Source organism: Propithecus coquereli, unplaced genomic scaffold, assembly GCF_000956105.1.
Source record: "Propithecus coquereli isolate 6110/MARCELLA unplaced genomic scaffold, Pcoq_1.0 Scaffold7, whole genome shotgun sequence".
Lineage (NCBI taxonomy): Eukaryota > Metazoa > Chordata > Mammalia > Primates > Indriidae > Propithecus > Propithecus coquereli.
Window position 1 is genome coordinate 5,443,470 of NW_012153062.1, and position 27,342 is coordinate 5,470,811.

Genomic DNA, 27,342 nt, shown 5'->3' on the forward strand with positions numbered 1-27,342 from the left:
TTTGTTTTTAATTCTGTTTCTGTGGTGAATCACATTTATCAATTTGCATATGTTGAAACATCCTTTCATCCATGGGATGAAACCTACTTGATCATGGTGAATTATCTTTTTGATGTGCCATTGGATTTGATTTCCTAGTATTTTGTTGAGGATTTTTGCATCTGTGTTTGTAAGGGATATTGGTGTATAGTTTTCTTTCTTTGTCGTGTCCTTTCCTGGCTTTGGTATCAGAGTGATACTGGCTTCATAGAATGAGTTAGGGAGGATTTCTTCCTTCTCTATGTTATGGAAGAGTTTCACTAGGATAGGTGCCAGTTCTTCTTTGTAGGGCTGGTAGAATTCAGCTGTGAATCCATCTGGTCCTGGGTTTTTTTATGTTGGAAGATTTTTTGTTACTGTTTCAATCATTATTGGTCTGTTCAGGATTTCTATTTCTTCTAATTCAAGCTTGGGTGGTGTGTGTTTCCAAAAATTTATTCATTTACTATAGATTTTCTAGTTTGTGTTCATAGGGGTTTCCTTGTAGTCTCAGATGATATCTTGTTTTTCTGTGGTATCAATTGTACTGTCTCCTTTTTCCTTTCTTATTGAGCTTTCTCTTCTATTTCTGGTTAATCTAGTGGTCTATTGATTTTGTTTATCTTTTCAAAGAACTGACTTTTTATTTCATTTATCCATTATATATTTTTTTTTATTTCTAATTTGTTTAGTTCTGCTCTGATTTTTGTTATTTCCTTTCTTCTGCTAGCTTTGAGTTTGTTTTGTGCTTCTTTTTCTAGTTCCTTGAGGTGTAACATTAGGTTGTTAATTTGTGATCTTTCTGTCTTTTTGATGCAGGCATGTAATGCTATGAAATTCCCTCATAGCACTTCTTTTACTATATCCCAAAGATTTTGGAAGGTTGTGTCACCTTCATCATTCAATACAAAAAATTTTTTTATTTTTATCTTGATTTCATCATTGACCCAAGGATTATTCAGTAGCACATTGTTTAATTTTCATGAATTTGCATAGATTTGAGAGTTCCCCTCGGAATTGATTTCTAGTTTTATTCTACTGTGGTCTCAGAAGATACATGATATGATTATGATTTTTCTAGATTTTATGAGACTTGTTTTGTGGCCTAATATATGATCTATCTTGGAAAACATCCCATGTGCTGATTAGAAGAATGTATATTCTGCTGTTTTGGGGTAGAATGTTCTGTAAATGTGTATTAGGTCCATTAGTTTTAGTGTCTCACTTAAGTCCAGTGTTCCTTTGTTGATTTTTTGCCTTGATTATCTGTCTAGTTCTGTTAGTGGAATCTTGAAGTCCCTGGCTATTAAGATGTTGCCGTTTATTTCTTTCCTTAGATCTAGTAGAACTTGTTTTATGAATCTAGGAGCTCCTGTATTAGGCGCATATATATCTAGGATTATTGTATCTTCTTGTTGAACTTTGCCCATTATCATTATATAATGACCATCTTTGTCTTTTTTTACCGTTGCTGATTTAAAGTCGATTTTTATCTGATATGAAAATAGCTACTGCTGCTCACTTTTGGTTCCCATTTGTGTGGAATATTTTTTTCCACCCCTTTACTTTGAGTTTATGAGAATCTTTGTGAGTTAAATGGATTTCTTGGAGACACTAGATAGTTGGGTTGTGTTTTTTAATTCATTCAGCCAATTTATATCTTTTAAGTGAGGAATTAAGACCATTTATATTCGGTGTTAGTAGTGGTATGTGAGATACTGTTCTGGTCATCGTATTGATTGTTCCTAGTTGCTTTGTTTTCTCCCTTATGTTACTGTTTTATAAGAGCTGTGAGTTTTAACTTTTGGGAGTTTTTACACTGGTGGGTATCAATTGTTCAGTTCCACATATACTTTTAAGTATATTTAAGCATTTCTTGTAGGACGGGTCTAATGGTGACAAATTCCTTTAGTATTTGCTTGTCTAAGAAAGACTTTATTTCTCCTCCATTTATGAAACTTAGTTTTGCAGGATACAAAATTCTTGGCTGGTAGTTATTCTGTTTAAGAAGACTTAAATGAGTTTAAGAAGACTTAAACAGAATGGGACCCCAGTCCCTTCTGGCTTATAAGGTTTCTGCTAAGAAGTCTGCCATCAGTCTGATGGGTTTTCCTTTGTACGTTACTTGATGCTTTTGTTGCACAGTTTGTAGGATTTTCTCCTTCACTTTGACTTTGGCCAGATTGATAACTATGTACCTTGGTGATGTCCTATTTGCCTTGAATCTTCCAGGTGTTCCATGTTGTATCTGGATGTCTAAATCTCTAGCAATACCGGGGAAGTTTTCCTCTATTATTCCCTCAAGTAGGTTTTCCATGCTTTTTGCGTTTTCTTCTCCCTCTTACATTTGTTCACTGTACATAATCCCATATTTCCAGAGAGATTTTTCATTCTTGATTCTTTTTCTTAGATTTTTGACCAACTGGGTTAATTCAAAAGCTTGTCTTCAAGCTCTGAAATTCTTTCTTCTGTTTGGTCTAGTCTGTTGTTAAAACTTTCCACAGTATGAAGTATCCCAAGAATGTAAAAATAAGCACCACATGTACTCACTAGCAAATTGGTTTCACTGATCAACAACTAAGTGCACATATAGGAATAACATTTATCGAGTGTCAGGCAGATAGGAGGGGGAAGGAGGGGATGGGTATATACATATATAATGAGTGTGATGCACACTGTCTGGGGGATGGACACGCTTGAAGCTCTGACTGGGGGCTGGGAGGCAAGGGAAACATAACCTAAACATTTGTACCCCCATAATATGCAGAAATTTAAAAAAAGAAAAAGAAAAAAAAACTTTCCACTGTATTTTGAAATTCCCTAAATAACTCTTTCATTTCCAGAAGTTCACTTATATTTTTTTTAGATTATCTATCTCTTTTGTGAATTTTTCATTCACGTTTTGAATTATTTTTTTGGTTTCCTTGTTTTGGTTTTCAACTTTCTCATCAATCCTATCGATCTTACTTGTGATCCATACTCTGAATTCCATATCTGTCATTTCAACAATTTTGTTTTGGTCAGAGCCCATTGCTGGAGAGCTAGTCCGATCCTTTGGGGATGTCAAAACAACCTGTTTTTTCATGTTGCCAGAGTTCTTATGCTGGTTCTTTCTCATCTGGAACCTCTTTTCTCAGCTCAAAACATACAGTTTTGCAGTACACCCATTATTCTGTGCTGGGAACTCTGTTGCTCAGTGAAGAGAGGGAGAAGTCCCTGGATGGCATGCTTCAGTCTTATTCCAGAAGATTGACCAGGCAGGAGATGGGCAGATGCACTGTGAGCCTGTAACACTGATGCTCTCCTGAATCTCCCCATCCCCCTGTGGTTGTCACAGTCTGAGCAGGTGCTGGGGGATATTTGTGTGGAGGGGTGGCTGGTCCCCAGGCTGCTGCTGAAAGCTCGGGTTGGGGCAGGGCGGGCCCCTCTCCGTGGAGGCAGGTGGCCTGGGGGGTGTGTTCTGCCTGGGTCGCCGGCAGCAGCAGTGGTGGCTAGGTGGGGCTACATAGGAAATGGCCGTAAGTACTAGGGCTGTGGGCAATCACTCTGCCCAGGCCAGCAGGCAGGGGGTGCATAAGGATGCACAGTGGGCAGATAGCATGTCGCAGGCAGGCGGTGTGCATCAGGCACATGGCAGCATGGGTGTTCACTACTCCCAGGTCCATCAGTGGTGGCACTACCCAGGTGCTGGCAGTGCCTGCACTACCCAGATGGAACAGCTCTAGGGGCTGTGGGCACATGCTCCACCTGGGTCCCATGGCAGCTGTGGCTGAGTGGGGCTACCTAGGCAGCAGCAGTGGGCACTGTCTGTGGGTGCTTGCTCTGCCTGGGTCCCCCAGTGGTGGCTGGGGCGCGTAGTACCTGTCCACAGGGCATGTGAGAGTACACGGCTTCTGCGCTCCCTCCGCAACCCAACAAGGATGATGAGGAGGTGGCAGCAATGGATCTGACCCCCAAGTAGATGCAGCACTCTGGGGCTGGGACCTCAGAATGGCACCAGCTGTAATGCTCAGGGTTCGGAAGCTATCGGGACCCCACAATGCCTTCTCTCTGGAGCAATGCCACTGCACAATCTCCAGTCAGCCCACATTATCAGTCTGGAAGCCTGTTGTAGTGGAGGGTCCCTCCCATTGCTACGACTGCAATGTCCACAGGGGAAATATAGAGCCCCTAGGGTTCTCTCCTCTGTCTCTTCCCCACGTGCAAGTGCCTTCCCCAGGTACCTCTGATCCTGCCAAGCAGGTCACCCCACTTCCCTCTCCCTTGCTTTGGTGACTCCCGTCACCCATCTGTTGATTCTCAAGGCTCTCTGTGATGGTCGATCTGAAGGTGAATGAACATCTGCTGGCCACTTTCAGTCCTCTCCTTGAGAGCAGCATATGCAGGCTGCTTCTAGTCCACCACCTTGGACCCTATCTCACATCCGTCCTTTATTCGTAGACCCTAAGCTATAAGAGGAGGAGGATGAGATGTCTGTGTACAGTTTATTTTTTCATTAAGGCAGTATATTTTCTAGTGGGGGAGAATACATTAGTCAAAGGGAGTTGATAAAACCCAATTTACTTTATCTCGGCTCCCTGCTGGCCTCTTGCTCTGAGCAGTTATCTGATTGGTTCCTTTTTTTATTTTTCTGCCAGGCTGAAGTGCAGTGGCACTATCATAGCTCACTACAGCCTCAAATTCTTCAGCTCAAGCAATCCTCCTTCCTCAGCCTCCCAAGTATCTGAGACTACAGGCATGCACCACCATGCCCAACAAAATTTTTCTTAGTTTTTGTAGAGATGGGGATCTTGCTATGTTGCCCGGGCTGGTCTTGAACTCCTGGCCTCAAGTGATCCTCTCACCTCTGCCTCCTAAAATTATGGGAATACAGGCATGAGCCATGCCACCGGGCATGGTTCCTCTTTCATTGACTATATTTTTGCCAATAAATACATGTGGAGAAGTTTATTTCCATTGGGATGCATCCATCTTTTCTAGCTATTTCCCAAATACCTGAAAAGAATTAAAAACTATTAATCGTTTTCTTAAATTTGATCTTCCTTCTTTTGTTTTTAAACTCACACGTGAGGTGATCCAATTCAAAACCAAAGCTCACTTTTGGGTAACAAGTATTCAGTGAATCTTAGATGTAGATACTTGGATGGATCTGACTAGATTTAAAGCTCAGAATTCCTGAGGTTCTTCATTTTCTAACCAAAGGGCTCCTCCTTTGATTCACAAATGTTGTGTACATTTCAGAAGCAAAGTAGGAAGATAGAAGAGGCAGCTTCCTTATCCCACTGGCAGAAGCTTCTCTAGCCCCAGATCTCTGGTTACTCCCTTTATGAAGGAAATTCACTAATTGCTTTTTCTTCTTGCAGTATTTTAACCAACATTTCTGAGGTCCATCAAAGTATGGGCTACTGTCCTCAGTTTGATGCAATCGATGACCTGCTCACGGGGCGAGAACATCTTTATCTATATGCCCGGCTTCGAGGCGTACCAGCAGAAGAAATCGAGAGGGTAAAAAATAGTTTGTTGTGACTGCGTAGGAGTTTGATAAATCATAAGCATGTTTCATGAGAGTGCATTCACTTAGAGAAAGGGAACTGAAGCATGCTATCCCTTCATTCATCCCAACAAACTAGGGGTTTAACAATGAACAAAACAGACAAAAGAATGCCCTCATAGCTAACAAAATGATGTGTACATTTACCTTTAGACCCAGCAATCATACTTCTAGGAATTTACTTTGAAGATACACCTCCCACAGTACAAAATGCGTATGCACAAAGTTATCCATTGCATTTGTATTTAATAATTACAAAATACTAGAAACGATCTACATGTTCAGCCATCATAGATTGGTTGAATAATTTATAATACATGCACACAATAAAGATATATGCAGCTGTAAAAAAAAGAGGAAGATCTCTGTGAACTGATATGGAGTTTTTTCCTATAAATACTTTTAAATGAAAAAGAAAAGTTCAAAAGAGAACGTACAGCATGCAGCTTTTTATGTAAGCAAGTAGAAAAAATAAGAAAGCAAATGTATGTCTGCTTACCTTTGCAAATAGAACGCAGGAAGGAAAAATCAGAAAACTGCATTTGGTGGTCAGTAAGAGGGAATTTGGTGAAAGGAAAATGGGGAATAACACTTCTGAGGATATCTTTTGCATAATTTTGGCTTTTGGAAGCATGTTAATGTTCCACATATTCAAAAAATAAAAACAAAAGCAATAAGAATGGGAAGGGGCAAAAATGAAAACAAAAAGAAAACTTAGCACTGAAAGCAACCTGAAACAAGTTAACCAAATGTTATTTCAAACAAATATCTTACTCATACAAAAGGAGGGGAAGAACTAATACAAATAACTGGTGAACACTATGTTTAACTACATATCCTCAGTCTTGGGCAGAGTGGAGTTAGGGGAAAGAACTACAAATAATGTCTGAGCTCTCTTTAGTTTATTTGTTTTTATAGTGGTATGGGCAAAGCAATTCTGAACAATTTTAGATGTGTTATAGGATTATGTAAATGAATAAATGTGTTGATGTTATCAGGAGCCAGAGTTCTCACTGGGGAAGAAGGAATACAAATACAGAAAGGGGAAAAGCAATCAAGAACCCTGGGGGAGTGGATTGGAATTAGAGATATTGCAGTAAATTCATGAAATATTTACAAACTTGTGTTTGCGTGTACATGCGGATGTGCTCATGAATAAGGCACATATGCACGTACATGTGTGTGCATATCTGTGTGTGTGTGTATATCTGTCCTCTGAAGGCCAAGAAGCAAAAATACCTGAGTAGCAATGAGTACACTTAGCACCCAGATTTTGGTCTTAATACTATTTCCCACTGAAAGAAACCATGTTTCCTCAAATAAATGACAGATTTCAGGGCTGGAACAGCACACAAATAAAATGAACCTAGACTATCTTATGCCAGAAAGTAAGGAAGTGCTTTCAAAAAAAAAAAAACGAAGATGTGTCATAAGAACATAGAAGTCATCTTGAAGGGGCTCCCAATATTCAAATATAGGACAATTTGAGCATCAAAATAACTAAATACCATAATGTTATAAAACACTGGAGGTAAAGTAAGAATTTGTAAGTCCATACTGTTAAATAGATAAATAAATATTAATAGAAGAGAAGGGAAGTTACTTGCTTACAGTCAAATGCTGAAAGTCAACTGTTCAGTGTGGAGAAGTTTGGAAGTTAGAAAATCATTTCTCAATGAGCATAGTAAAGATTGGATTGCACAAGAATCATCAATGGATGCTAAATCTTGGGGAAATTTTTTATGAGAAGCAAGATATTTGTATGGTTTAAAAGTATCTCTGCACAGATGACGTATTGGTCGCAAGGGGGAAACACAATTTTACGATGGAGAAATTAGACAACACTTTAACTGGGTGATCACAATTAATGTCGCCTGTAAGGGGCAGATGGACGTCTCATGCTCCCAGATGATACCTAAGAAGGACACAATTTCACGTATGTAGCGTCCTGACTGGAAATGTGTAACCTGAATCTTATCATGGGGAAACATCAGACAAGCTCCAAAGGAGGAATATTCCATTTAAAAAAAAAAAGGAGAGACTGTATTTTTCAAAAATATCAAAGTCATAAAAGATAGAGAAAGAGCTGTGGAAATATTCCTGATCACGGGAGGCTACATAGACATAATGACTGAGCAATACACACTAGACTGCATCTTGTGCAGAAGAGGAAAAAATGATACGAAGGATATTGTTGGGCCAATCGACAAAACGGAACTATGAATGACAGATTAAAGTTTCATAACAATGTTAGATTTATTGATATTGATAACTGTACTGTGCCTATGTAAGAGAATATCCCTATTCTTAGGAAATGTGCACTGATGAGTTTAGGAGTGAGGGGCCGTGGTGTATAACATAACCTCACATGCGTCAGAAAAAAATTGTGTATGTGTGCTCGTGTTCGTGTGTGAGAGAGAGAGGGACAGAGAAGGGTTTATGAGTGTTCTCTGTACTGTTCTTATTCTTCTGTTTTTGTAAGTTTGAAACTATTTTCAAATAAAAAGTCTAAAATGGAGCTTACATTCTAGTAGGAGGGACAGACAATATATAGATAAGGAAGTAAAATATCCAGTACATTAGGGAGTGAAAAGTCCTTTGGGGAGAAACAAAGCAGGGAAGAATCGTTGTGGTGGCGTTTGCACTTTTAGGTAGGGTGGCCCAGGGAAAGCCTCACAGAGGAGGTGACTTCCGAGTGAAGACCGAGAGGTGAGAGAGCGAGCCTTGTGGCTATCTGGGGAAGGGACATTCCACGCAGAGGGTGTAACAAGTACAGAACACAGAAGGATGGTGGGCTTGTCTCCAGTGACTTCCCAGTTCTCCTGTGCGTGCATGTGCACACACACCCCGTTACTCTCTATCACAGTTCTCTGTTGAGTTTCCCCAAAGCACTGTTACAATCTGTCATTATTCTGTTTATTTTGATTGTCCTTCCCCTCCCCGCCCCAGCCTGTGAGTACAGCCGCAAAGGCTGTGTTCACCATTGTTCTCCAGTGCCTAGTCCATGGTAAGTGCTCATTAAGTATGTATTAGATGCACAAGACTTCAGGTGCGATCCTGTCGAGGGTTGGAATCAACAGTCTGGGACCTGCCATCTTCTCAAACAGACCCTTCCTCTTCCACACCTGGCCACGGTCCAGAACACCGAGTGAGACATGCTGTCTTGCTCTTTGTAAAGCTTAAGGCCATTTCCCAGAGGGCTGCACCCAGTGGGTGCTGAGCTGACCAAGCCACACTGGGGTCCAAGGCACGAAGTGGAAGGAGACTCCCATCTGGCCCCTGAAGCATGTGCTAGAGGACAGGAGCCACCAGGTGGCCCTGTTTCAGCCCAGCTGGGTCCGTGTGAGATCTGGAAGTGTGAGATCTGGGAACCCAAGGCTTGAAATTGGTGGAGGTTTGGGGTCTTTGCTTGTTTGTCTTCTCCAAATGGGCTTTCTTTCTCTTCCCTAGGTTGCAAACTGGAGTATTAAGAGCCTGGGCCTATCTCTCTACGCAGACTGCCTGGCTGGCACATACAGTGGGGGCAATAAGCGGAAACTCTCCACGGCCATGGCGCTCATCGGCTGCCCGCCGCTGGTGCTGCTGGTAACTGCGGGCACAAGCCGCCACCGGAGTTTGAACCAAGGGCTGGGGTTAAACCCTTGGGTTGGGGGATATGTTCCAGGTCAGCAGATTTAGCAAATGCAGCAGTTTGTTCTTGGTTGGACTACTTCCTGTATTGCTCATTTTGAGCAAATCGTCCCAGTGTTTAGTCCCCAAGTCTTGGGGGAAACGAGTCACAGCATAGTCTCACTATGAGTTCCTGGGAAGTCTGTTGCGGGGCTACAGGCGCAAAACTCTGCGGAATGCCGGTGTCTGGTCAGAAATTACTGCTGCCTGAGGCCCATGTGGGATGTGAAGGAGACAGGAGCACTGACCTGGATCAGAGGCTCATGTGATTGTCACCTGAGCCAGACCCAGCCTGAGGCCCATGGCCACGCAGTCTGAGGATTATGGGGCACAGTGCACAGGATGTGGCTGGAACCAGAGACGTTATCCGAGCTATCTCCCTGCCTCCTTACAAACATTCGCAGCTTTTTTCTTTTTTTAAGACTAATTCTACCATTGCCTTAATCAACCTTAATCCACTCACGGGCTGAAACAGGTCTAGGGGTGTACATGCTGTTTCTTTACTCTTGGGCTCGCCTCCTGCCCCTGTGCCCCACACCAGGGCACCTCCTGGCTTGCCGGGCTGGGGAGTGTCTGTGTGCGCCGCCTGTCAGCTGCAAGCCAGCAGCCCAGCGGGGAAGCAGTAACCAGGAGAGGCCGGCGCCAAGCCCACTCTCTGCCCTCTCTCCGCCCCACAGGATGAGCCCACCACAGGGATGGACCCCCAGGCGCGCCGCATGCTCTGGAACGTCATCGTGAGCATCATCAGAGAAGGGAGAGCCGTGGTCCTCACATCCCACAGGCAGGAGATTCCCAGGGCCCGGGGAAGGAGGGGGGTGGGCGTCCTCCCCACCTCACCTCCTGTGTCCTGCCCCACAGCATGGAGGAGTGTGAGGCACTGTGTACCCGGCTGGCCATCATGGTGAGGGGCGCCTTCCGATGTATGGGCACCATTCAGCACCTCAAGTACAAGTAAGCAGGTGGTGGGGGCGTGCCCTTTGTCACTTTCCATGGGGGCCCACAGGGGTGTCTCTACTGACACTTGGGGGTCCTGCTGCCCCGTCACCACCCTGGTAGGGGCAGGTGGTGCCTGGGCCTCGTTCTCTAGCAGCAGATGGGGAAGGCCGTTGTGCTGATAAGAAGCTCCTCTGTGTTGGCCTAGCTGCCTGTGGTTGGAGGCTCTGGATGGGGAGTTCTGGTAGGGGCAGATGCAGAGCCTGGCTGGGATGAGGGAGGGCCCCTGCCACTGCCTCTGTAGCTCACCTCTTATCCCCACAGGTCCAGGACCCATGGCCTATTTACTACGAGTCCACGACCAATATAGGAATGATTAGGAGACCAAGCAGTTTGAGAACCAGCTTTCCTTTTTAGAGTATTGTATGCGTTTGGGTTTGAAAAATGACCACATTTATACAACAAACCAACAATGCCAGTAATCTTGAGTAGGATTATCTTGTATCCATAAATCATAAACGGTTGTAAATAACTCCTTATTAATAGCGTGTGTTCTAAAGATAACAGTTAAAATAAGATTATCATAATACTGCCATGCTCCCTTGCATTCTGATATGTTTTATAACCTAGGAAAGAGCATATTGATATTAAATATTGGTAATTACTCATTTATTTAACAAACAACGCTAGTCCCTGGAGAAATTGTTTGTGTCAGCAACTTCCAGTGTCTGGAGAAATGGATGTTCCCCTATTCCTTTCCCTCTACCTGCTCAACGTCTCCCTGTTAGAAGTGGTGAGAGCAGAGTGCTCCCCGTGTGGGAGTTTTCTGGAGCTGAAAGGCAAAAGGCATCTTGCTGTAGAGAACAGCCCTAGACGATGGAGGGAGCTTTGAAGTAGTTATGACCGACATGGGATACCCTGATGTCACTGTGTACAGATGCCAGCTGGCCGTGCACTCTCTGGTGGGCCACCCTTCATCCACGAAAGGGTGACCAGAAGACCTGGTGAGGGCAGGAGGGAAGCACCAATGGCCCTGGCCCAGGCCACTCCATTTGCTTCTGGAAGCTCCCTCAGGGAGGTTCTGCCTTCCCCAGCCTTTGCTCCCACCTGGCCAGGCTCATGAAGGGCCAGTCAGCCCACATGTCTTTATGGGCGGGACCGGGATGCCCACACTGGCTCCAGCCTCCTTTGACTTCAGCAGGTACATCTGTCCTACTTCACTGCACAGATATTTTAACATCTAAAAGCTTGTATCAAAGGATTTCTCCAAGGACTAGTGTTTTTTTCTCCTAGTTTTAAATATGCATACCAGGTCAATGGTATGGGCCTTTAATCCCCGCTATTTTCTGATGAGTCTACTCCTTATTTTGGGATTGCCTTAGACCCAGCTGTGAGCAGAGGCCTGTACACTCTGTGTGCCTCCCTTAGGTTTGGAGATGGCTACGTCGTCACAATGAAAATCAAATCCCCAAAGGATGACTTGCTTCCAGATCTGAACCCCGTGGAGCAGTTCTTCCAGGGGAACTTCCCGGGCAGCGTGCAGCGGGAGAGGCACTACAACATGCTCCAGTTCCAGGTCTCCTCCTCCTCCCTGGCCAGGATCTTCCAGCTGCTCATCTCCCACAAGGACAGCCTGCTCATCGAGGAGTATTCGGTCACACAGACCACGCTGGACCAGGCAAGTCCGCCCCAGGGCCCAGGCGCACAGTGGGGCTAAGCAAAGGCCGGGGTGGAACTGCCACAGGAGGGAGGCACGACCTTCCCAGTTTTCAAAACATTCTTGCCTTCTGTCCATTAGGGCAAAACTTGGCACATCAGAAATTGTTTTCTAACAATATTTTAGTCATCTGCAAACTTCATTGATTTTTTTTTATATCATCCTTCTCCATTAGGCTATGAAATGTTACTTCCTTCTTGCTGGTTTGTGGTGGTGGCTTCTCTTTTTCTTTTCAAATCAACTTTATTGATGTGTAATTTACATACGGTAAAACACATCTATTTTAAGTGTACAGTTCTGTGAGTTTTGATAAGCTTATGTGGTTTTTTGAAAATTTAATCACATTTTTATTGTAAAACATAGATAAGATAAAATTGATTGACCACTTCAACCATTTTTAAGTATACAGGTCAATGGCACTAAGTACATTCACACTGTTGAGCTATCACCACCATCCCCCCACAGAACTCTTCTCGTCTTGCTTCACTGAAACTCTCTGCCCGTTACACAATAACTCCCGTGCACCCTCCCCACCCCGCCCCTGGCAGCCACTGCTCTGTTTTCTGTCTCTATGACTCTGACTACTCTAGGTACCTCACGTAAGTGGAATCATACAGTGTTTGTCCTTTTGTGACTGTCCTCAAGGGGCCATCCAAGATATAACAGGTGTCAGAGCTCACTTCCTTTTTAAGGCTGAATAATATTCCACTGAATGGATATGCCACATTTTGCTTATCCATCCATTCATTCGTTCATGGACATTTGGTTGTTTCTAGTTTTTTTGGTTTTATTTTTGTTTGTTTTTTATTTGTTTTAAATAAGCATTGTTAAAGACAGCCGGTAAAGCAGTGGAAACAGGCGAGTCCCAGTTTGCCCTTGAGGAGCGGCTCACCCGCACCTTCTTGTCAGCCGTAAGCACACCCAGTGACGGACTGAAAAGAGATCAACTACCTTTGTTTTTAGTGTCTTCTTTAGAGGATTAGAAGGACACTGCTGGTGGAGAATCTACCTTGCCTTGGTTACCCCAATGTCAGGCGCCCAAATCCTTTGAGTCCTCCAGCGGTGACTCTGGGCTTACCTTGGAAGTCTAAGAAGCTAGCCCTGTCCAGAGCACTAATGGCCGGGCCTTTGTGGGTGGGCCAGCCCTTCTGGGGAGGACACAGGCCACACCAACAGGACTGTATGTTAACTGTGGAAAATAAAGAGCAAAGTGGGTAGCTGGGTGTAGGTGCCATTTTTCTGGAAACATCTACCTACTCTTCTTCTTCTCTCACTTCAGGTATTTGTGAACTTTGCTAAACAGCAGACTGAAATTTATGATGTCCCTTTGCACCCTCGAGCTGCGGGAGCCAGCCAGCAACCCAAGGTACCCCTGCTGCTTTCACAGTCCACTGCTTGAGGCAGGTCCTCGCCGCAGGGCCCACTTGGGCCATGGGCCTGAGGTGCCCCAAGGTTCAGACTTGCCTCCCGCAGAGAGTGCCACCCACACTGGGTCCCCACCATGTCCTGTGCTGAAGGACTTTTCAGTCAGTAGATGTGTGGGTTCCTGTCATAATCAGGAAACCATTTGGATGATATAGAACTGCGGTCCCCAACCCCCAGGCCGCCGACTGGGCCACGGAGCTCTTTATACCAACCCCACACCCTACCCCACCCCCGCGCCGTTCATAGAAAAATTGTCTTCCATGAAACCAGTCCCTGGTGCCAAAAAGGTTGGAGACCACTGATATAGAAGAGCATTTTTGAAAAGAACTTTCCAATGTTTTTTGCTTACAGCAAAAAAAAAACCCTTAGGTTTTGAAAATAAGCAGGGAAGGTAGGAGAGAATATTAGAACATTTTGGCTATTGGAATATTTGACTTCTATGTGTGGTCATACATTTGAGTTTCAAAGGAAGGGAATTTCCTTTGAAAATGGCCACATTTGGGTAGATCAATGAATAATGTCTGTCGTAGGAAGGGGGCTCTTTATTCTTTATAAAAGTGTCAAGATGATGGAGGAAGAAGCAATAAAAGCTTTGTACCCTGGCCTGTGGTAACTCTTGGGACAGGTGCTTCAGGTCCCTACCCTGGCATGGTGCCCCCAGTAAGGAGCACGCTGACCCCAGAGAGAGAGAGAGAGAGAGAGAGAGAGAGAGAGAGAGAGTGCGCAAGCTAGAGAAAGTCCTGGAGGAGGTGCCAGCAGCCAAGGAGGTGCCTTGGCTTAAGCCTGAGATTGTAAAGGGCCAAATCAACTCAGCCACTCTCTCCTGACTTACCTGCATATAAAATCAAATCAAAACATGTTTTCCATAAGCAAAGATACACAAAACCTTATTTCCCATAAAGTTGTCATTCCTCCCAACTGGTTTCTTGATTGCAAGGAAAACAAGTACAGCTAATGATTGAAACACTCCTTTCCAAGGCAGTGCTTGTGATGGATTTTCCCAGTTCCTTGTGACCACTAGAGACCGAGAGATGGCTATTTGGCAAGGTTGACTGCTTCGTATCCCTTCTCCCTCACCCACCCACCAGAGGGTCCAGAAATGTAAAGGCTCCTGTCCAGAGATAGTTAGTTTTGCTGAGATTTTCTAGCCACTATTTCTCATTTATAGATCTTGTGGTTGCTGTTGACACAAGTTGAAAATTATTCTTTGAAAGCCACTTGCAGTTATGAATCCCTTTTATAAGTCAGAATACATAACTGGATAGCAAAATTGTTTCCTAGGACTATCAATGGTCTCCCCACCCCCACCTGGCATATTCCAGATCACCTCTGGCCAGGCCAGAACATCAGGGGTGCTGATGGTCTATGGTCTGCAACAGTTATTAATAATTCCAAACTTTTCCCTCTTATTGGATGTAATAATCATTTTCTATTACATTTGTCAGATTTTGGCTTAAAAATATTGGAAAACCTACTGCAACACATTTATTAAATTGGTATGTTTTTATAATACATTTTTTGATTCAAAACCTAACTCTGACTTTTTTTTTTCGGTGACAGAGTCTCACTCTGTCACCCTGGCTAGAGTGCAGTGGTGTCATCATAGCTCACAGCAACCTCAAACTCCTGGGCTCAAGGGATCCTCCTGCCTCAGCCTCCAGATGCTAGGATTACAGGCGTGAGCCACCACACCTGGCCTAACTCTGACTTTATGACATACTATCTTTACAAAAGTTTGTAAAAATCCTTCCATGTAGCAGTGTATAAATAAGTCTGTCATGAAACAAATAGTAATTACATTCTTGTTTACATTATGCCACTTCAAAATAATTTTCTTTAAAATATCCCACAAATAAGAAAAAGGCAGTTTCTCTCAAGGAGTTCTAGAGAACATTTACAACTTGCTCCTGAACAAACATGAGGGCTGAGCTTCAGGAAGTTCATTAGGCTGATGGTTTCACAGCAGCAGGTTGTGAGCCAGGACCACACAGACATTTTGGTATCTAGAGATCAGTATGTCTGCTTATCAAAAACATTTTAAAACTCTTCAAAGGGCTCAGTCCTCGAAAACATCTTTTGGCACGAGGTCTTATGCAATCTCGTAGTATGTTTTAGGAAAACAGATGAGGGTCAAGGTTTTGATAGATGAGTAGGTGATAGATGATTAGTCACCTTAGAAACATCCTAAATGGGTTAATAATTGTGTGACACTTTCCACACAGTTATTCAGGAACCCTCAGATTAATTTCTGATCCTTATTCTTACACATTGTTACAGAGATTCCCTATATAATTTGTATCTTTATCAATTAGTTTCAGAAGTACCCCCCACCCCCATGCGGTGATTGGGACCCTTGCACCACCTCAGAGCATGTTCTCAGCGCTAAGTACTGTGTTAGTCATCTTCTTAAGAGGATGTGTGATTTTTAAACCAGATAATTGGTTAAACCGCATTTTGTCTAGACCTGGCAGGCCTCTGTCCAACTCCCTTCTTGCCCAAACCCCCCACCCCAACAGCTGGGTATCAGTCCAGGAATTTTTCCTACACTTTAACTGAATTCAGCATCTCTCCAGTGAAAAGCGTCACCTTGGCGTCCTCTTCCCAAGGAGCATGGACTCAGTGCCCGAGCCTTGGTCTGCAGCCTGCTATTCTGAACTCCAGCTCGAATCTTTCCCCATCCTCCATTCCCCACCAAATTTTCATGCTTATCAGGAGCCACCCCTCTAGGAAGGGAATTCTGCAGCTCTGGGCTGCTTTGTATCAGGACTTCTTAGCTTTGAAGACATGGTAACTTTCTTGGGCTAAAGAACAAACCAAAAGACTCCATAGCTGCCTTAGGAAAGAGCTTCTCTCCGAGATGTAAGGTGTAGCTTCTCTCTGAGATGTAAGCACGTATGCACACGCCTACTGTCTTACATGTGTGAGTCTTTGTAACAAATCTCTGGATCTTAGATTATCTGGTCTGACCATTTTGCAGATAAGGAACAAAGATGGCCCATATCCTTGGTGATCTCACAGAATCACAGCACCCTTGGCTGAGCTTCCTCCAGAGATTGATTGACAACTGTTTAACCTTTAAAATCTGATAGTCACACCATCTTTTCAGAAAACAAAGATGACAGAAGTCCATCTACTCTCCTTCCGCAGGCCTGATCTCCTTCTACCTGGCCCATTCCCTGCAGCTGGCATGGTCATCCAAACGCGGGGGCCTCCGTAATGACCCCACCTCAGCAGAAAACAAACGTGAGGAGCATACAGCAAGCTTACAAGGAGGCTCTTTGGGAAGGAAACCAAAACTGACATGCTTACCTGGAACACCTGGTGGTGAAACTGACCTAGCCAAATAACAAACCCTTTCCTTCAGACCACAGAAGTAGAAATCCCAGGCCATCCCACTAGTAGCTTTGGCCTCAGTATCACTCTCGTTTCAAGTGGATCTGCTTCTCTCTCTCTCTCTCTCTCTCTCTCTCTCTCTCTCTCTCTCTCTCTCTGTGTGTGTGTGTGTGTGTGTGTGTGTGTGATTTTCAAGGAGAAATAAAATGCAAACAAATTCATCTCAAATTATCCTAATTCACTGATCTCCCTGGTGTGCACCACCTAGTATAGTTTCAGACATTCTGTGGGGAACTGCGTAGCTCCTTGTCCTTGCCACGCACTGCCGTGAGAGTCACCGCCACAGGAGCGCGAGTCATGCATGGCAGAATTCTGCAACGCTGGTGTGGACTAGTCTTAATGTTCCATGTCAAGTCTTTATAGGGTTTGAAGAAAACACCCAACCGGTAATGCGTGTAAACATCATCCGTTGTCAGTTGGGTATTATTGAATCTACATTTCATGTCTGTTTGCCCAGATTATTTGAGTGCTTACCTCACGGGTGTAGTTAGGAGAGGGGACGAAGAGGCATGGGCAGGTGAGCATTGGTCCTTAATTGAATGTGAGACCCAACGTGTCTTTGTGACCATTGTAAGAAGTTAAGGCCTCATTCACACAGTGCTCTGCCACTGCCACAAAGGTGATGTGTACGTCTCTGCAGTGGTGTTAGAAGGGAGTGGCTCACAGGACATTTAATTGTTTATACAGAAGCTCACCAACATTCAGAAAAAGGTTTTGTTTGTTTGTTTGTTTTTAGGTCAGACATAGTCTGAGGCAACACTTAAGGAGTCTGTATGTCGGAAAGGCAATTGGATGAAGTTGGTTTGAATCCCTCTCCTTTTTTCACATTGAAATGATGGGGGTGAGGGTGCAGGGGCGGAGCGGTGTCAACATGAGTTTTAAATTGATTTATTTGGTAGAGAAAACACACCAAAGCTGAAGAGAAAATGCCTTCTCATTATTAGTTGCTAAACTACACCTGACAGTTCATGATGAGGTCCAAGACTGGAACTGACACAACCAGTTTTTGTTCATCTAATTTGCTTATAAAGTAATTACATCAATCAGTACGATTCATACCTAAGCAGGAATTTTAAAAAATCAAGGATATTGCCATTTATCTTATAACTGGACTATCGTTACTTTTAAAATTTCTCGTTGCAGGCCCATGCAACATTTAGATTTCACATCCTCCATTTCTCGAATTAGAGAACAGAGGCCTAAAGGTATTGAGGTCTGTTCCAACACTTTTAAGAACTTTTATCTTCCAAGATGAGGCACAACACACTCACTAAACTTTTTTCCCACTATTTGTTCACCAAGAAGCATTTTGAATTGAACGTGTTTCTAGGGTTGTCAAATAAAATTCAGGATCCCAGTTAAATTTGAATTTCTGATAAATATTTTAGCATAATTATATCTCAAATATAAGTATGTTCCAAATACTGCATGGAATATACACAAAATGTGTATATTTAACATATAGTATAAACAACAAAATGTATTTGTTTTTTTACCTAAAATTCAAATTTTACTTGGCATCCTGTATTTTTCCTTATTAATTCTGGCAACCCCAGTTACTCCTGCTTAAACAAATCCTATTAAGACTTCAGGAATGTTCAGTTGTAATCATTAATCCTCAATCTAAGAGAGTCTCTGAGACAAGTTATTTCACTTCCCTATCAGAAGGAAATTAAGAAAACTGAATTATATTGTCAGAAAAAAAGGACAATTTAGAAGCTAACACTTTAAGAAAAAGCTAGGATTGGAAGCCATTATCGTATTTCCCTAAGATGGCTGAGGCAATAATTAGAGGTATTTCTCAGTAGACTCTAGAACTTATTTTATTATGTAAAAAAATGATGAAACCAAGAAGATTACAACACGTTTCTTTCTTTTAAATCTTTATGGGCCTAGATTATAACAGAACTCCTATCCAATGCACTGTTAATTTGCTAATGGGTCAAAGGTCTATCCTAATGAGATGGGCTCTATAATTAACATTTGCCACCTGTATGAATTATTTTACCTACTAAAGCACCTTAGCTCACAGCTTAGTTTGAAGCCCAGCACAAAGATGGCTACACCCCGTCACGTGATTTCCTCCCTATTAACGGTTACAGTTCAGTGGAGATGTTGCAGTTTGGCTTAAGATTTAGCAAAGGAGCGTGGTGGTTTCTCCTTGTTTTGAGAAGGGTGAACATGTTACAGAAAATAGTTTTAAACCAAACGTTTCGAAAGACTTGTGGATAAGGAGAACAATGGGGCTTCCTTGCCAAGCCAGTTTCCCCTCCGTGACCTACGGATGGGCTTTAGAGTGCAAACACTTTCTACAACAGTGCTGTCCAACCCACCTTCTACTGTGGCTATACCCCACAGGGTGACAGAGGAAGGAAGGAGAGGAGAGAGAGGCCGAGGCCCTAACTGCTACTGAGAAGGGCGCGTGGAAGAAAGCACAAAATGGTGAAATTTTACCTTAGCAAAGAGGGTCCTGCGCTTCTCCAGCAGCAGATGGTAGGCAGAGGCCGCACAATATTAAGTCCTGCACAGCCAATGGCCCGCTGCTTTGCACCCCACAGGTGCTGGGCAACAACTGCCAGTAGAGATTACAAAACTACTTTGGGAGCCCCACAGCTTAATCTGGTTTTGACTTTTTAAAAATCTGTCAATGACCAAAACTAAAAAACCATTTTAACTAGGGCCAGAATAGAGATTGAGAAAGCCCAGGACACTGCTTATATCACGCTGCTGCATCCTGGTTGGTTTTGTAATTTAAATTAGCAACTACAATATTGCAGGAAAGAAGACTAAGCAAGGAGGGGGGGTTAGCCGTCATTCGTGGTGGGCGTTGAGGGTTTCAGAAAGGCAACTTGGACTGGGCAGAATCGGGTACAGGAAAGATCTGCGCCCTCCCCTTCACGGGAAGGTCCATTTCCCTTCTGTCTCCACCACACCTGAGCTCTCCAAGGGCAGGCTCTGTGTCTTTTTTGTCCTGCTTTTTCCAACTCCTGGCACACGGAAAATGCTCAACAAATACATGCTGAACCAAAACCCAACAAACTATAAAAACCCAGCAAAAAATACACAGAAAAGAAATAGGTCCAAGAAATTGGTGCCTGCAGAAAGCAGGAGAGGGCAGGTGGAGTGAGAGGGATGCTTTAAAAAATACCAGCCCCAAAGCGAGCAGGAGGAAAGTCAAGGAGGGGGAGGCGCAACCACCGCTTGCTTGGGTTTGAGGAGCGTTCAAGTTGGAAGGTCGGCCCACATCTCCTGAGAACGTGTTAATCTGTTGAAAGATCCCCAAGTCTGGTTTACGAAGGGAGATTTATGAAGAAGAGGAGGAGGAAGTGGAGAGAGTCGCTTCAGAAAACATGACCACTCAGGACATGTTCCAGGCATATGACTGGCTGCCAGATTTTCTAAGCTTCCACTTCTTCTTTGGGGAGCTCAAGATTTTGGAATAGCTAGGAGCAAAAGAGAAATCTCTTTCGCTGTGAGTAAAAAGCCCACAGAAAGCCTCATTTGTGCCTGCCACTATAGTTCTTCTGAAGACGGGAACGGAAAGGGCAGACCACCCGTCAGCAGCGCTGACAGCCTGCGCACCTGCACCATGCCGGGGAGGAGGAGGTTCTGCACCAGCAGGCCCGCGGGGCTCACGGAGAACGGGAGCTTTTCCCCTAGAAATTCGGCAGCATCACCCTTGTGGGACAGCTGTTTCAGGCACCAGAAGGACTAAGCCCACTGGGCTAGGCCAGCTGGGGCTTGGTTTCCTCAAAGTGAAGATTCAATGCCTGAGCAGGTCTCTCGAGATTAACAAATCATAACTTATGATATTTACAGCGGAGAACAGCTGCCACATCTTGTCCAAGGTGATGGTCAAGTTGGGAAAGGATACATTCTAGAAGTTTCAGATTCATAAAACCACGGGCTCGTAGATCTAGCAAATACCTCAGTGTTAAAAATTAAGCCCTTGCGTAATTGTTTTGTTTGCATTGTTTTAATGGAGAGAGAAACCAAGTCTCAGAAAAATTAAATGGCTTGGTAGCCCATCCAGCTTGCCCTGCAGACCCCACTCTAGTCCTCCTCCCGTGGCTTTGTTCTCACAGGATAAAGAGTCCACAGGTGCCAGGGGACATGCCCACTGGACCCAGAACGCTGGAATTCCCTGTCCAAATGGCCTAAAGCCTGCTCCTAGGGCCTGAGTTGGCCTCTTTCCTGGGTCAAGGGTGGCCTGGATTGTGCAGGCTAGTGTCCACCCACAGTACATGAGGCCCCAGGGAGAACAGGAGAAAGAGGACACGGGGCCAAGCCACAGGCCCTGGGCTCTGCACCACCGCAGGCCAGTGTGGGACTCTAAGGAACCAAGAAGCTGACGTTTGAACCTAGGTCATTGTTTAGCAGTTTGTTAGCTTAGTTTATAACTTGAAGTATTGAGACACAAATGGTATGAGGAAGGTACTCGAAGGCACTCTCTCCCCCAGCTCACCATGACACACACTCAGCTTTCTGAGCAGGCACCTGATGTGAAGGCTCAGATGTGCCCACGCTAGAGCCTTCCTCTTGGTTTTATACTTTAGTAAATGTCAGAAGAGACCACAGCTTACTGTAGCCAGATCCCACAGTCCTGAGTCACAGTGAGTTGCAGGAGCAACTGCGTGGACCGCACCTGGTCAGACGGCATTCCAGGCCTGCAGCGCAGCGTCTGTTCTCGTTTCCACCAGGGCTCGCAGCGTCTTTGGTCTTGACTGATGCTGACCTCCAAGTCATTCCTCTTGCAGCTACTAGAAAAGCAAAGGAGGAAGGGAGAGGGGAGGGGAGAGAGGAAACGAGGGCGGAAGAGGGCACAAAGCACTCACGCACCATATTCCGGGAAAGCAGCAATGAGCCAGGTACGGCCTCTGTCCTCGTGGTGCTAACATTCTAAGGCAGGGGGCGGCAAATTTTTTCTGGAAAGGGCAATATAGTGAATATTTTCGACTTTGCAGGTCATACAGTCTTGGTCGCAGCTACTCAACTTGCTGTCGTGGCACGGAAGCAGCCGCAGACAGTATACAAAGGAATGGGCAAGGCCGGGCCTGGCCCACGGGCCGCACTGTGCCCACCCCTGTGCTAGTAAGTAAACAGGTTAGTGTCGAGGGACATCAGAAACAGCTCAGGTGCCTTTTAGGGAACCCGAATACCACTTGTTCCCTTTCATCTGTTTTACAGTAAGGACTTCGAGTAACTCCAGTTTAGCTGGGACAGCAGATGTTCAAAGGTAAATCCAAGGACAGAGAATAGGAATGATTTTCATGCTCGGAAACTATAATTCTAGATCTCTCATCTTGATTGAGGCCCCAGAGTACAGGATAATTCTTAGCAACAACAACCGACAGCAGCCAGCCTGCGAAGGGTGTGGCTGATCCTGGGTTTGCACCTGCCTCTCCCATCACCTCGTTTGTGCGACAAGACGTCTTGTAGGCGCAGCATCAACTCCCACCCGAACCAGGCATCTGAGGGCCGGGCTCCAAGCATCCATGCTCGTCCCTCAACTCACTGAGAAGTTCTATAGGAACAAAATAGCAAAGTCAGTAGGTTGATTAATTTTTAAATTTGGGCTCCTGGGCAAAAATGTCAGGGAAGAATCAGGAAATCTGCACTTACTTAGTCCTTGCTTTGGAGAGGAGCTCTCTGTTTTGGAGTGTTCAGTGGTATTTATCACTATAGAGATGATGAGCTTTGAGAACTACAGAATGACAAGCAATTATAAGGTAACTTTACACTTTTTGCTATTTATATTGTCCTCTATCCTCCCTCTCTGAGATTCTGAACTGATTAATTTTCCTGCTCTGGTTACAGGCATGACTCTTCTCCCTATCCTAGAGGTTTAAAACCTCAGAATCTCCTCTTCCTCCTCCTTCACCCCTCCCCCACCCCCCACATTCTATCATTTGCCAAGTTACTGCTTCCAACACCACAAGGGTCTTCCCAACTGTCCCTCTTGCCTTGCTACTATCACTGCCCTTTCTCTGATATGGGACCTTATTACCTCCTGCCTGGCTGATGTTCCAGCTCCCAAGTGGGCCGGGCTGTCCTCTCCCACATCCATGGATACTACACTCTGCTTCTTAAAATTCAGCTCTTGAAATTTGTTCAGGAACCACTATGGCACACCTACTAGGAGCCAGGCACTGTGCTAATCACCAGGATGCGAGAAAAAGGTCCCAGCACCACTCTGGTCGGGAAGTTGTCCCAGAAATCCATCAGGGCAATGCCGTAGGGAGAGGGAAAGAGAAGGAGAGAGAGAGATCTAGAGAATATCAATTCATGAATGATAAGAGCTCAAAGAAAGCACACTCAACCCTGACTAGCTGGAAGTAGGAGGGAATAGGTAGGCTTCCCAAAAGGATGATTCACTTACTCAAGTTTTCAATGGTTCCCATAACCTATACAACCAAATGCAAAACCCTCACCTTGGCACTAAAGGACTTGTATGATTTGGCCCCAACCTACCCTCCAGCTTGACCCCACGTCAGTCCACATATGAGCTACGATCTAGCCACGCCAAACCCCTAAAATCTGACTCTCATTTTCCTCTCTGTCTTTAATCATTCTCTTCCATCCACCTAGTATATCTTTCTCCCTAAATTTCACTTTTGAAATTTGTATTAAGCATTAACAACTGATTATTTACATGGAAACATATTTTTTTTAATTCTGTATCACACCATACACATAAATAAATTCTAAGTGGATTAAACTACTTTTTTAAAAAAGTAAAAAGTAATTTTATGTAATAACTTTTAAAGTTTGAAACAACCACAGATTTATAGAAAAGCTGCAAATGTAATCAAATTTTATCTTAAACCATTTGGAGAAACCTGCCAACCTGAAGCCTCATTTGCCTTGAATAGTTTGTATGTTTCCTACAAACAAGTACATCCTCCTACATGATCACAATACAACCATCAATATCAGGAAATTAACATGGATCTGTCATCACCATCTAATCCTTAGACTCTATTCGAGTCTCAACAACTGTCCCAATAATGCCCTTTATAACAAAAGGATCCAGTTCAGAATCACATGTTGCATTTAGCAGGCATATCTTTTTGATCTTCTTTAATTTGGATCAGCTCCCCAGTCTTTTGAAGGTGATGGGCTAGTTATTATATTTTGTAGTGTTCTTCAAGGCGGGCTTGTCTGATGTTTCCTCCTAATGAGATTCAGGTTATGCATCTTCGGCAGGAGTATCTCAGAAGTGCTGCTGTGTTCTTTCCATCGCATCCTATTAGACGGCATGGAATTTTGATTTGACCCATTACTAATGATGTTGACTTTGATCACTTGATTATGGGGATGTCTGCCAGGCTTCCCCACCATAAAATTATTCTTTTCCCCTTTGTAATTAGTAAGTATTTTGTGAGGAGGTACCTTAATACTATGTAAGTGATCATATTCCCCATCAAATGCTTAATATATTCATTTACTTACTTACGGATTCATGGTTTCCTATTGTATTCAAGGAATTTCATTCTTTGCTATGTTATTTCTTTTAATGCTCAGTTTATCCCTGATTTAGCAGTGGAACTCCATCAAGATGGCTCTTGTGTCCTTTTGACATGTTCCACACCATTCTTTGGGCACTTACTTGCTTTCTGGCACAAGATGTCGAAGTTCATCTTGCCATTTCCCAACTTGGGATCAACCATTTCCCCCAAGGGCTCTGGTTCGTTTTAGGGAATATACTATTTTGAAGCCAACATCTGGGCTCTCTCAGTGGACAGTTAGAGAGTATGTATTTATGTATGTATGTGTAGGTAGATAATTGATAGACATCCATTTACATCTATATTTATTTCTCTATATATCAATGTATACATACATCAACAATCATGGATTCACACTGATACCTCCAGTTCTGACCCAACACCACAGCGTTCACTTTCATCTTCTCCCTTCCCATATATTTAACTCCTTTCCCTAACAGCTCTCACTATCTTTAATGCATTGATATACATATTTACCTATTTAATCAATCCCACTGGATGTAACCCATCTCCCATCTCCACCACCATCCTCTCACTTCCCCACACAGACCCACCTCACATCACTAGGGCTCTGATACCCACACCTTCCTCTCCCTGCTTGGGCTCTGACTCCCATCCTGGGCCACCCACACCACATTGATACCCTCCTCATCCCGATTAGTGTGGAAGGGTCTGACCTTCCACACTAAGCCACCTTCCTCCATGAACAGCCTCCTCGCTGCACTTGGGCGAGGCCACTGAGGCTCCCCCAGAGCCCCACATGGGCACCTACCTGCTTCTACCCACCTAACACCCTTAAGAATACTTTGTTCAAGAACGAAGGGAACAGAAATGGAAAAGGAAGAGTACTAAAGACCACTTTTGAAAAGCCAAGCTTGAAAAATTTAGGAAGAAAACATAAGATACTGTTTTCATCATGTTGGGATAAGAAAAGTTTTCTTAAACAATAATGTCGGTTGCTAACACCTACTGAGCAGTATGTATCAGGGACTATTTTAAGCACTTTATATGTTAATATTTAATTGTATAATCCTTACAACCACTTAATAGGCAGAAACTGTAATTATCTCCATTTTACAAATGAATGAACTGAAGCCCAGAGAGGAGGGTAACTTGACCTAAATTGCACCTAAGTGGTGGGTCTGGGATTTTAAACCCTACATAATCTGGCTCCAGAGCCTTTTTTTTTTTTATCTTCTAAAGGAAGTAGCCCTAAGAGCCTATATTCTTATTCCATACAACGTCTCCAAAGATACACAATAAGACACACACATATTCACCCAACACCCACATATATACACACTCCATAGGGGAAAAGACATTAATTTGAGTACATTAAGATGAAAAATTTACATAAAACAAAACACACTGTAATAAAAACAGACAGACCACAGACAGGGAGAAGTTATTTTCAATGTGTATAACAAAGAATTGGTATCCAGATATAAAAATTTAATATGATTTACTAAGACAAACAACCCAAAAGACAAATGAGCAAAGCATATGAATAGGCACGTCACAGAAGGAGAAACTCAAATAGTCATCAAACATTTGAAAAGATGCACACCCTTACTAGTAATCAAGGAAATAAAAATCCAAATAATAATGGGATATTATTCCACACCTATCAGGTTGGCAAAAATCTAGCAAGGTCATGGGGCAATGGGAACCTCACTCCTGGTGGGAGTATGTGACGGGTGTCCCCAAGCCCACGCTCATATGCTAGAGGGGACTTACAGGATTCAGCATATAGTTGTACTCATTGCTAAGATTTATTATAGCAACACAGTGAGAATACCCAGGCAGATCATAAGGGAAGAAGACATGGAAGGGGTCTGGTGGGATCCATGCTTTGGTTCCCATATATTTTCTTCCTCTCATGTAGAATCATGCAGAACACATTCCTTCCCCAGCAGCAACATGTGTATGATACTTCTGCCCAGAAGAGCCCATTAGAGACCCAGCACCCAAGGTTTTTGTTGTGTTACATAAGCACACTTTGACTACCATGTTACAAAATTCCAGACTCGCTGGAAAAATGCAAGGGCCCAGCACAAACCACATTGCTTGTACAGTCTAGGCACAGTAAGCCACCCTTATCAGTTAAAGAATAGTGGGAATGCTCCAGAAATCCAAGTTCCCAGATGCTAGCCAATGCAAGCAGGCCCTTCTAAAGACTGTAGCTTCAGGCCTACTATGTTAACCCTTTTCTGCCAGAATGTATATGGAGAGAACCAGTTTGGACAGCAATTTGGCAACATCTAGTAAAGTTAAAGATGTGCATTGCGACTGGCCCAAACCCTCCTCCTAGGACTACCCTATCTTAGAGACACTGCACATGTGCACGTAGGGATATGTCCAGGTGTGCTCCTTGCAGCCTTGATTCTAACAGAATATTAAAGACAAACTGAATGCTAATCAATAGGAGAATGAATGAAGTATGACCCATCCATGCAATGGACGTTGCATAGCGATGGAAATGAATGAACTAGAAATATATGTTTCAAAATCGGTAAGTCTCAAAACATAGTGGTTAGCAAAAATATCTGATGGCAGAGGAAAGGTAAAGGAAGGCCTTCCAAGGCCACTCTGTCTAAAATTTCAATTTATCCTATTGCCATCCTCACATCATACTCCCTTCTCTGCTTTCCTCATATTGTTAGCAATTATCATCATCCCACATACCGCATGTTGTTTCTTACTTTTCTTCCTTATTGTCTCTCTGCCCCTCTGGAACACAGAGTAGAAATTTTTGTTTAGTTTCTTTACTGCTGTATCCCCAATGCCTAAAACATTGCCTGTCCATAGTAGCCACTCAATAAAGGATTTGATGAATTAATGAATGAATGAAGTACAATGACATTTTTGTAAAGTTTAAAACACATAAAATACTAAAGATTATTTATACATACATGTATATGTGGTAAAAACATATTATGATATGCATTGGGATTTTAAACACAAATTCAGGAAGTGATTAATTACTCCTGGGTGGGGAAGAAAGGGACACAGAGGAGGAGACACAATCAGAGACACAAAGGAGGCTCTACCGTATCTATAATATTTAAATTCTTAAAAATATGTGAAGCAAACATGGAAGTATGTCAAGAATCAACAAAACAAAGTGG

At 43.5% G+C, this 27,342-nt stretch overlaps 1 protein-coding gene across 1 annotated transcript in view; it reads left to right on the plus strand.

Moving 5' to 3' along the window:
- ABCA4 (ATP-binding cassette, sub-family A (ABC1), member 4) overlaps nt 1-20,149 on the plus strand; it is a 133,852-nt gene extending 113,703 nt beyond the window's left edge. Inside the window, exons 44-50 of the mRNA XM_012661013.1 lie at nt 5,382-5,523; nt 9,020-9,154; nt 9,916-10,019; nt 10,097-10,189; nt 11,600-11,849; nt 13,168-13,254; nt 19,982-20,149. Of these exons, the coding sequence (XP_012516467.1) occupies nt 5,382-5,523; nt 9,020-9,154; nt 9,916-10,019; nt 10,097-10,189; nt 11,600-11,849; nt 13,168-13,254; nt 19,982-20,149 (979 nt within the window). The remainder of the gene's footprint in view (nt 1-5,381; nt 5,524-9,019; nt 9,155-9,915; nt 10,020-10,096; nt 10,190-11,599; nt 11,850-13,167; nt 13,255-19,981) is intronic.
- The last annotated feature ends 7,193 nt before the right edge of the window (nt 20,150-27,342 follow it).